Source organism: Podarcis raffonei, chromosome 12, assembly GCF_027172205.1.
Source record: "Podarcis raffonei isolate rPodRaf1 chromosome 12, rPodRaf1.pri, whole genome shotgun sequence".
NCBI lineage: Eukaryota > Metazoa > Chordata > Lepidosauria > Squamata > Lacertidae > Podarcis > Podarcis raffonei.
Window position 1 is genome coordinate 17,886,251 of NC_070613.1, and position 13,106 is coordinate 17,899,356.

The 13,106-nt window shown below is 40.8% G+C and overlaps 1 protein-coding gene across 5 annotated transcripts in view; it reads left to right on the plus strand.

Moving 5' to 3' along the window:
* The window catches only part of PARD3 (par-3 family cell polarity regulator), a 542,078-nt gene that overhangs the window by 221,361 nt on the left and 307,611 nt on the right, over positions 1–13,106 (plus strand). For all 5 annotated transcript variants that reach the window (XM_053359113.1, XM_053359112.1, XM_053359111.1 and 2 more), the window contains exon 5: positions 8,501–8,632. In XM_053359113.1, the coding sequence (XP_053215088.1) occupies positions 8,501–8,632 (132 nt within the window). The remainder of the gene's footprint in view (positions 1–8,500; positions 8,633–13,106) is intronic.

Sequence of the window (13,106 nt, forward strand, 5' to 3'; positions counted from 1 at the left end):
ATTTTTTTTTTTTTAAAAAAAATATTTTGCTTCACCACATAGAAAGGTAAGTCTAGAGGCATTAAAATATGAGTTGCTGATATGCTTTGTAGAACAAAAAAAGTAGTCTGCGAAGTTCCTCAGCAACTTTAAAGTGCTCCATGTGGTGTGCAGAGGAGAGAAGTTTGAGAACTGCTCATGTAATCGAATAGATGTCACCCCTGCACTATTTTGATCAAAGGGGGAATGATAAATCTCACAGGTAATAAATAAATAGGCTATTCTCCAGATACTAGCTAGTATTATCATTTTGGATGCCAGGCAATTACTGTTAGCTTTGGAATGCCATTTATTTAGTTAAACCTTCTGCAAGTAGACGCTTTCCAGATGTTTTGGACATGATGGGTGTTGTAGTCCAAAACATCTGGACATGATGGGTGTTGTAGTCCAAAACATCTGGAGGGCATCTTTAGTTAACTGATCATGCAGTCCTCATATATTCATTCAAGTCTTCTTCCAAAAAGACATGCCTTTGACCATTTTATAGTCAGGTTTTTGCAGGACTTTTTTTCAGCTGGAATTCAGAGGAACTCAGTTCCGGCACCTGTCAGGTGGGCGCCATTACCATTATAAGAGAACAAGGGAGGGGTTTATAATGTGTTCTGGCACTTCTTTTTCTAGAAAAATAGCACTGGGTTTTTGTGCTATGTGTGACCAACGGTGTCTCCCTTCTTTTGCTAGTTCTTTAAAAACTATTTGCCTTTCACATTATTTGCATCTTATGTGGTGAGCTTCATAAGTAGAAAATATGCCATCTTTCTGCCTAACACCTGATACTCAACTATCTATAGTAGTTACTTGTCACCTGCATTTTACTTTCTCTTGATTGTGAATGCAAATGTGGAGGCAATTAGTTCTCACCTTAAATGTATATATTTGAATATATGCATTTTAAAGTATGTAACATAGAGTTTCACTCCCTTAAAATTTACCTAGATACACAGTATTGTGAGGATCCATACTTTCCACGAAGCAGTCACATTTTACATACTTCAGTTAGTAAACTCCAATATTTTTGCTTCTTTAACTGTTGAGTGTGTACTTACTTTTCTTCCATCCAAGCTGAGCTTTGACACACCGCATAACAGAATATAGGCCTGCTGGATTAGATCAGAGAGTAGCCTTATTTCGTATCTAGGAATACAGACTGACTTAAGGAATGGAAATGATGACAGCAAGTGTGTGTATAGAAAGAGAGCTTATCAGGAATGTGAGGGGGCAGGGTTAACCTCTTCTCTCTCTGCATTTTTGTCCTGATCCTGATGGGCTACTTAAAAAGCAAACAAACGTTAAACAGGTTCAGACATTTAATGAGACATCCAAAGGCATACAGGTGTGCTTTGTGGGACTTTGACCTCTCAGCAGCAGACCATGCCATATAACAAATCACTTTTTAAATTCCTGTCAGTTTCAAAAAAGTCTGCAATAGGAATTGAGAGGTGATGGCCAAAGCAAGGGGTGGGGGTCAGAAGGTTCTGGTTCCAGAGGCACAGTTATCTTGGAGGGAGACCAAGGTCATTCAGGACCATGGATAGTGCTTCTGCAAAGCAAGCCAAAGTTTTGTCAGCAAGGTCCTAAACCAAGTGACTGTGGTTTATAGCAGGACTACGTGGTCATAGATTGGTAGCTCCACTCCCTGGGTACTTCCTCCTAATGGGTTGGTAACTTCTGCCACTGTGGATCCTTCAGAGTAATGGGGTTTCGAGATATATAGCTCTCTTCTCAGGGCTCTCAGGATCCCCCAAGGAGTCTGTGGGTGAGACACCATAGTCAGGCAGTAGAGGTTTTTCACTGGGGCTTAGGGGATATTCTGGTGTCCATGCACCCACATGGGACAGACGAGGGAGTGTGTCCACCTCTTCCTCAGAACTACAGTTATCAGAGGACTCTATTTCCAAGGGGTCCTGACTTGGGGCCATCAAGAAATGCAAATCCAAAGCTCCATTGAAAATGCAGAAATAGCCACATAGTTCTTTGGATCCAGGCCATAATATATGATTGCACCATGCAGCAGTCATAGTTATGGAGCTGACAGAAGGAGAAATGACTCTTGTTTTTAATTCTAAACATCACCCAGAACCCAAATCCATTCTGAAAAGCTGCTGAATCTTTTAAAATGTCAATGGACATATAGCCTCTTGCCTATGAGAGCTCGTGCTGTATACTAGTTAGCCTTTAAGGTGATACAGATACCGTAGTCGTCTTTGTGGCAACTGTCTGTTTTGGATACACTTCTGGAATCAAAACATTAAGATGTTTGCACATAAATTAACTTTTCAGACTAAATTCTAAATCTGCAATTTAATAAGTTTGGAAATATGAAGGGTAAATCAAACCTAACTTTAATTTACTCTGTTGACAGACTTTAATGTTTTTAAGTCCTTGTCAAATGAGAAGGGGAGCTGTACTTTTGCAAGGAGTGAGAAAATGTGTCATAATTGCTTAATTTTTAAAGCAATTAACACAGCTAGCAAATGTTGGGAAATGAAATATATATACAGTAGGTATATATACACACTTCTGTGAAGGAGATTTTATATATATCTATCTATCTATCTATCTATCTATCTATCTATCTATCTATCATCTATCTATCTATCTATCTATCTATCTATCTATCTATCTATCTTTTGGACTTGATAATCTAATGTCTGCTTTTCATGTGGGGATAATATACTCAAAGCCAAATGTACCAAAACAGACATAAAAATAAAATTAAAAGAGCATGTGTGCGAAAGAGAGAGTTTATTATCTTATTACTTGGTGTGTAGGGATTCATTATTTTTATGTTGTAGCAGCTAATGTTTTGGGAGGCATGGGATGGTAGTGGAATGAAACTAAAATCCTATTTACTGTGTAAGAATGAATTTCAACATTGCAGTTTTTTCAAAATGGAAAGAAGTTTTTAGTTCCCAGTGATTTCCCCATTAGGACTTACGCATTTCCCCCATGATTGATAACTGTTTTTTGAGAGCTAGTGCGATATATAACTACTGTCCCTGTCAGCAAGTAAATCGGCCTGCTAGGCATTCATGTACCAAGAACTGGATAGATAGGAAGTACACACACACACACACACACACACACACACACACACACACGATGAACTTACACACCTTCCTGTGCCACAGAGTGGCCCTTTATGGTTGGGGAACCTTTTGCCTTCCCCATACTGCTGAATTGCAACTCCCATATTCCTACTGGCCATGCTTGCCTGCTGGGTCTGATGGGAGGTGTAGACCAGAAACACCTGAAGGGTGAAAAGCTCCCCACCCTGAACTAGAACTTGGCCATTGCTGCATTTATTTGTTGCCTTTTACCAAGAAAATACTCCAGAGTTACTTAGAAATACATAAAATTTAAACAGCATTTTAAAAGCAAGATCTAGTGGGCAGAATTCCTGGAGTGCTCATCGAACAGTGTCAGTGTGGTGTAGTGGTTAGTGTCAGACCACGACATGGGAGACCAGGGTTCAAATCTCCACTTGGGCCTGAAGGTCACTGTGTGAGCTTGGGCCAGCCACTGCCTCTCAGCCCAACCTACCTAACCCACCTCACTGGGTTGTTAGGATTAAAATGCGGAGGGGCGGAAACGTGTGCAACTGTGAGCTCCTTGGAGAAAAAGGTGGGACAGGAAGTGTCCAAGTGTAGTACTTCACACAGGCTTATGGTGGCTTGGCCATGTATTGCTAAGCCCTGGTTTGAGCATAATGGGTAAATGCTGCCACAGGGCTTTTAGAAGCATAATGTGATCATAATGAATACTGAGAAAGAAGTTGGAATTGATTCTTCGGTGAGCTTCATCTTGACTGACTAGGATTTGCAGAGCAGATATAATGCAGATGGATTATTTTGAATTATTGTCTACATAAGTAGGCAGTATTTCTTGTGGTATATGGTAGTTTTTCCTCTTTAAAATGCACCTGGGGGAAACAAACAGTTTTGTGTCTCTTCATTTTTTTGGTCTTATTAAACTACCAGCAGGATTAAAGCCCAGCTCGTGCATTGTAATTACACTACATCAATCACCATATGCTGTTTTGTTTGTTTTGCATTATCTTTATTGAGATTTTACTGTGAGATTAATGAGTGGAGAGTGAATTGGGGGGTGGGAGTGGAATTCATCCGAGCTCTTGGGGCCTGAGAAATAACAATGTGAACTGTACTTAAGTTGAGAGTTTTTGGTTTTGCATGTGTACATACAAAGCCAAGCAGCATCTCATTTGTGATGGTTCCTTTGTAAACAAGATAAAATGACTGTGGCATTTTGACTTTCACTTTATTCTCCAGGTATGGTTCAGATTCTCCACTGCCGACTGTTGAAGCAGAATATTGGTTGCTTAGTGGAAGAGCCATTTATCACCACTGACCTTAATAATTGCCTTTTCTGTAAAACTTTTTGGCTTTAGTCAGTTTATCATTCAAAAGTATCAGGGAAACACATTTAACCTGGGATGGTGAGCTTTTTATGAGTGTAAGGGCATTGGAATTAAAATACAGCACTGGCTTATGAAAGGGTCTGCTATCTTCTCACAGCATTGCTATCTAATCCTCTACTCTTTATGTGTAAGAGATTAGTTTTACTCATAGAACTGCAGAGGCAGGCGGTTTTGAAAGGGTTTTGATAATCAGGATGGGTAACAAGTGGTCATTTCCCCCCAATGTCTTTCTCAGAATGCAAATTTTCTGGTCCTTCTTTTCATTGAAGAATCTGAGATAAATGCCTTCTCCTCCTCTTGACTCCCTAATAATTAGAAATAAATTATTATTTTTAAAATACTCTTCCTGTTTCATCCTCCCTTAACCATTTTGTATTGGAACAGTTTTTACGGTGGCATACATAAAAGACTAATAGATCCCTGATATTGTGCCATTGGAGCTGGCCCCTCTGTTATGTATGTCGTGGGGACATCACCTGTCCTGTCTGCTTTAGTTTACAAGGTCATGGCTCTAAAATCATCTGGAAATAGGCAGAGTGTTAAATTGCACTGTGGAATGATAAAATAAACTGAATCTGCCCAGAGGGGAATAGAGACTGCCAAGCAATGGTGTCCGTCTCATTTAATATATACAAACACTTGTAACAAGTCACTCGCTGACTGACACAATTAGTCTCTATGTCCCCATTATAGAGGAAGCCTTGAAACATGTGCCTGACATGCTGAGTAAAGAGAATTTCTCCAAAGTGGCCTTTGTCTCAAAGGTCATGATGAAAATTGCTGGGGTGGGAGTTGTTGTTGTTTAATTGCATATTGGTCCTTCGACTATTCTCACCTGTATGTTAGGGGAAACCTGCTGATAGCATGATGAAAAGAGTCTGTCTGTCTGTCTCTCTTTGCTGGGAAGAGTGTGGGAACAGAAGACAGTCTTATCTCTTCCGCTGTATGTACTATTGTACTGTACTTTTGCTTTTACTTCTGTCTGTTTCCCTCTCGGAGAGAGAGAGAAAACACCATGATTCCTTTGTCTGTACATAGTGTGTAAATAATTACATAGATTAGCTCTACGATGTCTCACACTTCTTGCTGTGTTATGCTAGAAGATTAGTGTGCATATATCATTTGATATATGTCACTGAAGCGCACGAGAAGAAGGGAAATGCCTTTTCCAGAGCTGCACATACCAGAGGACGCTTGGAGTTTGGGGCTGCAGGGGCACCCCCAGGGCGTTCTCCAACAACCAGGACTGCATGATCATCCAAACTCCCAGAGAGTTACTTACAGCCACTTTGCCCTTCCCAGGTCTTTTGAAATCTTGTGTCACACTGAACTAAGCCAAGTTTTGACTGAGCATGCCATCTGAGCCAGGGCTCATGGTTAAGCTCTGTCTGGGAACCTACATAGTTGCATCATCCTGGTAAGCCATTGTTCACAATTTTAGTGGAAATATCCATGCAGCAGCACAAATAATATGGTTCTGGATAAATAGCTGGTAGAAGAATGTCCCTAACGCTCTTTGAAAATCCAGAACCAAAAATCCTGCCTGGACATCCCTTCCTCCTGTCTGCTCCTCTTGACCTGTGACAAACATATAGCCCAGGAAAACAGCATTTATAACAAATGAAAAACTTGCGTGTTCAAACAGCAACGCTGTTTATAACCTACACATCAAATACCGTATTTTTCGCTCTATAAGACGCACCAGACCACAAGACGCACCTAGTTTTTGGAGGAGGAAAACAAGAAAAAAAATATTTTGAATCTCAGAAGCCAGAACAGCAAGAGGGATTGCTGCGCAGTGAAAGCAGCAATCCCTCTTGCTGTTCTGGCTTCTATGATAGCTGCGCAGCATGCATTTGCTCCATAAGATGCACACACATTTCCCCTTACTTTTTAGGAGGGAAAAAGTGAGTCTTATAGAGCAAAAAATGCGGTAATTGTCAGAATGAGATCTGTATGGCAAAGCACTAAGCTGTTCTTGTTTTTGCTTTGCCATATATAATCTCAACCCTATACAGAGTCTCACCTACTTACCCGCTGTGGGGTATGAATAATATGCCAGTAGGAAAAATAATTTGGAACACAGAGAAGCTCTAGTTAGCATGTCCACACTGTCTCATCACACAAACAGAACAAGAACACTTGCAGAAAGTTCTTGTTGGAGATGGAAAAGTCCATGCATGAGAGCCCATGAGCAAGGGACAGAATGCAATATTCACAGCTCATTGGTGGTCCCCAGGTTCCAGATTCATTTTTTTGTCTGCCCTGGCTCCTGGTAAGCCAACTATAATTTGTTTTCCCCCCTTTCAAAAGTTAGAGGCTGTACAAGGTCTTGTGTTGAGATTACAAATTATTTGGTAAGACCTAGTTCTCACTGGGTGGTCAACTTGTGCCAGGGCTGTACTGTTTTAGGCTACATGTTCCTGTTTCATATGCAGGGGACTCATTAGGAATCTTCCTACATATTTATGTGGTACAGCTCAGTGAGAATTAGACCTTAACTCTTACACAGAAAGGCCTAACCTTCTACAAAAATAGGTTGTAGTCCATAGTTAGATGTCGAACTGAAGTACATATGTATGCTTTGAGATTCCCAATATTGTTCTGAGATAATTTAAAAGTAGCTGTCTGGAGGTTTATTATTTGCACAGAATAGGATTATGTAGCCTTGTTGGAGAAGTATGTATAGAAAATGGTAATTGCCAATCAATATAGTAGTGGGAGTTCATTATCCACCCGGTCTTCCTTGCAAGGATGCTCATTTGCTCAGTCAGAGAAGCCGGGGATCTGTCATATGACAAGGTCACATCAATAAATTATGGTTTAAAGTGGTTTTCCCTCACGTCAAGTCATATTTCTTTTTCCCAACTGTGATTTTGCTTTGGCTTTGCACCACATCAGATGATTTAAATAGTTGCTGTTGGCTCTTAGCAGTTGCAGATATGTTTTTGACACAAAGAGGAAATGGAACGAGAAGCAATATTCTGCCACACACCTGACCTGCTGCTTTCTGTCAAGGCCTTTGGATGACTATTAAATTCCAGACAGCTCCCTTTCCACTATGGAGGGCCTTTTCCATGACTTGCTACTTTGCCTCTTGTTTCCCCATTGTGCATTTTAATAGGACCTTAATCCCTTTTTTATATTTATTGTGCTTCAGTCTGGGGACCAGAACCCCATATGTATCAGAGAGGGCACACATAAATAGGCAGAGTGCTCTGTTTATTGCTTTAAGGTTTGCACCATAGATATATAACATAACACAAAAGAGGATTGTCTTTGTCCCAAGCAGGATTGATATCCTTCCCCATTGGCTGGACCCTTCTCTCTTCTCCCTGGATACATGATTTGAGAAAAACTTGTTTCTGCCCTTTCATCCCCAGAGGAACTGTGTATGTCCTTTTCTGGTAGCAGAATCCAGGCTTAACCTGTAAGCCAGGATACTCTGCCACATGTTTAAGCACTTCAAGATTCCTATTGATTGAAGACTAGTCTGTCAGGGTTTTTTTTTAAAAAAAATCTATATTCTTTTAAAACTAACCCCACTTTCTATATCTCTCCCTGCCTTAAATCTTAATAGCTACACCTTATTTGAAGCTGTTAGAAGCCCCTGGTGTGTTGTAACACAGGTTCTAACACACTCACTCACCTGCAGAGTTTTCTAACACACTCGCCATAGCGTTTGCACCACTGCTATAACTTTTTAAAGAGAAGGTCCATTTTGCACATGAGTTTTCCGGAACTGCTGTAGGGAAAACATAGCAGCCTGTGAGTGTGCAAATGCATATTGCATTTTAACAGCCCCTAGGACACACTGGCTATAAAAGTGCCACACGTAGACTTGCAGTGCTAGTGTTCTATAGAGACCTAAACTTGGAAATGATACATTCTGTTTCATTTCCAGTCTGTCTCTGGTGTGTCGTTCTTTTGAAAACCTGCTGCATGGTTAGTGCCCTTAGACAGTGTTATTGTATTTTGCTTTTAAATTGTATCACCTTCTTCCCTGTTTTTGTTTTGAAACAGAAAGATGAAAATTACAGAAGCCTCCCACGAGACACCAGTAGCTGGTCTACCCAGTTTCAGAGGGACAATGCTCGCTCTTCACTAAGTGCCACCCACCCCATGGTAGATAAATGGCTGGAGAGACAAGAACAGGTAACATTCGTGTCTTTAGATAATCAAACCTTTATTTATGCATGCACACACAACGCCACGTGCCCTTACCTATATTTTAAATGGTGGTGGTGTTAGTGTGGGCATCCTGTTGGGTCATGTTGGAAGGATATGGTAATATTTTAACAGAAAACAAGTTGGATGCAAATGCATTGGATCTAGCAGGGGTTGCCACCTTTTGGGCCCATGTTCGCATTTCAGACTGGAGACACTGTTGTGAGCGTCACACAGCACACAGGCTGCAGCCAAGCACACATGGCAACTTATTCTGTTGGCTAGAATAGAATGCTTTTTTCAAGCCATTTCAGGACGGGTGAGCAGATCCTGTGGGAACCAGGGTACGTCCCTGTGGGTGCATGTGTGCCAATGAGTGCTATGGTGGTAACCCTTGGTGCACAGGATGATCAGTGTTAGAGCTGAAACACAATATTGTGCAATGCATCTGTTATAGGACTGTACTATTACAGACTGCAGGTAGGGTAATTTCCATTTGATAACACCCCCCCCCATAAAACATCCCAGCGCATATACAACTGGTATTTATGGATTAAGGCTTAAAATCCTTCTATCCAGTGCTGTTTTTCTATTAAATAAAGAGGTGCCAGAACTCACAATGAACACCTTGCTTGTTCTCTTATAATGACAATGGGTAGCCACCTGAGAGGTGCTGGAACTGAGTGAATTCCGGCTGAAAAAAAGCTCTGCTTCTCTCTGTAATACTGGCTGAATTAAGTTCTCTTCCTCCTGCACAATCTTTGTTATGCTGGTACAATGGGCTGCAATGAGACCAGCCTTGCAACCAGTCAGGAGATGTTTACATGGGAAAGCATTCAGGTTTCAATTCCCAATACATGGTCTGAAGTAGTACAATGTACCAATACATGGATTATATGAGACTGCTGTACAGTACCTCTGGCATCTTAAAGCCTGATTTTGCAAAGCTGATGCGCAGAGTGAAAATTCTGTCAGCTGCCACCTAGTCTATATTATTGGTTTCTTATTGTTAACACTAAATTAGAAATCCATCTTTCAAGGCAAGTTGAACTGGGAGTTTTTAAGAGTGGTCTTTTTTAAAAAAAGGTATTCCCTTTACATATTTCTGATAGCTTTGTATTTTGTGCATTTCTAAGCCCACAATTGCTGTTGAGATCAGCAGTGATATCAAAACATACTTGAATGGTGTTACTTAACAGAGCGATCTTTTCACCTCTTTTTCTGAGTATCTTTTTTGTGTGCGTGGGCTTCCCCCCCCTGAAGATCTATTAAATTTGATGTTAATGAGTCTGTATGTACCTAGAAACAAAGGATCCTTGGGTGATTTCATATCAGTGGGGTAATTAATTAAACTGAAATTGTTTAACAGGGCATGAACAGTAGAAGCAAATCTATAATGAGAGCAGAATGGAGCATAACACTGTGGAGGGGAGGATGAGGCTTGTAAATGATAGACCAGATGCAAGGAGAATTCCTGGTTTTAACCCTTTCCCTCCCCCTTCCTATATGTTTTAAATCTTTAATGCATACATTTTTTTTAAGTGTTTGATATGCTATGTCTGTCTTGCATTTGTTTAGTGGAATTTGGATTACTTAACAAATTTATATTTAGGGTGCTCTCTCTTGTAAACACATTGGGCCATTTCTGGTGGTACTTCGCCCTGTGACCATTATGGCATGTTCCCGTCTTCACTCTTCCTCCACCCTTCTTATCTTTCTCTTCACCAAGGGGTGGACTTAATTAAACTGGAAGGTCCTGCATTAACATATTGGAGAAGTTATGAGAAAGAAGAGAGGGAGCCAAAAAGTTTCTCCTGAATTAGCCGTGAGGATATAGGGTCTCAGGGGTGAATTTTCATCTAAACAGACATATTGATTACTACTGTGCACAGCCAGTGATATCAGTCAGCAAGCTTGGCCACTTGCTATGGCCCAGATCATTATCTTTACCTTCCAGGCATGTTCTTAGATGTGGGTGGTCTAATCAGATCAGATGCAGTGCACACTGTTTCTAATCTGGCCAGCACCCTATTTGATGCGAGATCACTTTGCATTATTGGGAGCCCTTTTTGACTTACTCTTAAATGTGCTCAAGTTTGTGGATGATGCCAAATCGCCCTCAAGCATTATCTCCAGACCTGGACAAATGGGAAACAAAATAGCAAATGAGATTCATTGTAATAAGTGTAAAATGATGCATGTTGAAATGAGGCGAGAAACTTATACAAATGTTTATGGGAACTCAATTTGCTGTGACAGTTCAGAAAAAAGGTATTGGGGGTGGTGATGAATACCTCAGTGCCTGCAGTGGCAGTGAGAAGGAAGAAAATTAAGCATTAGAGATTATTACAAACTGGATTGAAAATAAAATGGCTTGTGTCATAGTGAATTTATATAAATCTGGGGTGGAACTGTGCTTGGAATGCCGTCTACACAGTTTTACTCTCCCTATCCCATGAAATTTATCTTACTACTCGAATAGGGCAAGCAAAATGATCAAGGACTGGAACATCTTTCCATGGGGGAAAGACTAAATTATTATTTGTTGTTGTTTTTAAAAAGGTGAATAAGAGCAAACATGACAGAGCTTTATAAAGTTTGGCATGGCAGAAAAAAAAGTGGGAGTGACAACTTTCCCCTCTTTCTCATAATAATAGGAATTTTGGGCACCCAATAAATAGACAGTGGATTCAGAACCCATAAAATAAAGTACTACTTTATGAAGTGCATGGAATTCACTGCTGTAGAAGTGATTATAGTGATCGTTTTTGTTGTTTAGTCGTCTTAGTCGTGTTTGACTCCCCGTGACTCCATGAACCAGAGCATGCCCTGGAAATACTCACTTTCTTCTCAAAGCTTCTCCTTTTTTATGTCCATGGAGTTTTCTGGGCAAAATACTGGAGTGATTTGCCAGTTCCTTCTCCAGGTGGATCACATTTAGTCTAAACTCTCAGCTATAACCTGTCCGTCTTGGGTGGCCCTGCACGCCATAGCTCATGATCCATGAAGGGGAGTTACTGGCTTAAACAACTTTAAAGAGGGGTGTAGGAACATAGGAAGCTGCCTTACACTGAGTCAGACGATCGGCCCATTTAGCTATACTGACTGGCAGTGGGTTTCCACAGTTTCAGAGAAGGGTCTTCACCTGCCTAACCTGGAGCTGCCAGGGACTGAATGTGGGATTTTCTGCATTCAACACAGATGCTCCACCACTGAGCTACAGCTCAGAGAAACTCATGTGGTCTAGGTCTATCAACCATTATTAGGCATAGTAGTTAAGTAGTGTGCCTTCTTCATGCCCGGGGTGATGGACTTTGTGTATCTATTTTGGCAAACAATGACTTTACACCAGGCCCTCTGTTGTGTCTTGGTTGTTCAAACTAGGCTTGCTCTGTGGCTAAAGAGTACTTGCTTTTACTTAGCTTGTCTATGCTTTATAAATGATGAGCCAATGCTGACCCAAGCAAATGCTAGCCACAAGCAGGAGGTTGCAATCACCCAGTTGATCCCTGGAACCCATTATAGGATCTTACACAAACAATGCTTGTAATTCATCTATTAATCATCCAGTGGGAATGAATGGGACCCAGCCAGCAAGCCTATTCGGCTTGTTGTGAACTCAATATCTATTTTTGTATTTTCTGAAGAGGGTCAGGCTTGTCTCTTTTTCAGCAAGGACTAACTAATTAGAATCATAGAATTGTAGAGCTAGATGACCCCAAAAGTCATCTAGTCCAACTCCCTGCAATGCAGGAATCTCAATTTCAGCATACATGATAGATGGTCATCCAACCTCTTTAAAACCTGCAATGAAGGAAGAGTCCACCACCTCCCGAGGGAGTCCGTTCCACCCCTGTGACTTGGCTTTAATCCTGCAATGTTACATTTACTTTGTACAACTCTGGATGTCCCAGGAAACTCTCTACCTATGTTTTGTGTTATGTAATGACACTCAAGTCCTGCCTAGCTGTTGTTGGGTTTCAACTCCTATCAGCTCCAGCCCAATGATCAGGGATCATGGGAGTGGTATTCAAAAATATCTGGATGGTACCATGTTATCTATCACTGTACCAAAAGTTAATGACTGATGCAAGTTCACCCATTGAACTTCATGGCTGAGTGGGGATTTGAATCTGGGTCTTCCCAGTTGTAGCCTGACAAGACAACAAGTGCTCCATAGTGGCTATTAAATTCACAGCATGGAAGTTCTATTTTGTGGGAAGGAATAAGAGACTACATCTTCTTTCCTCATTTTGCAGTGAATTTCAGATTTTTTCCCTGTCAGTGCAAGCTCTCCTAGCAGATTGTCCATTTCTTCAGCACCATTATGAACAAACATGCATAAGGCTGCAGAGAGGGACTTATTAAGAGAATAGAGCTAGCCTTTATATAAAGAAATTGCTGCTGTTCATTACACTGCTCTGGACCTCATCATCTGATCACTGAAAAAGCATTTGAAAAT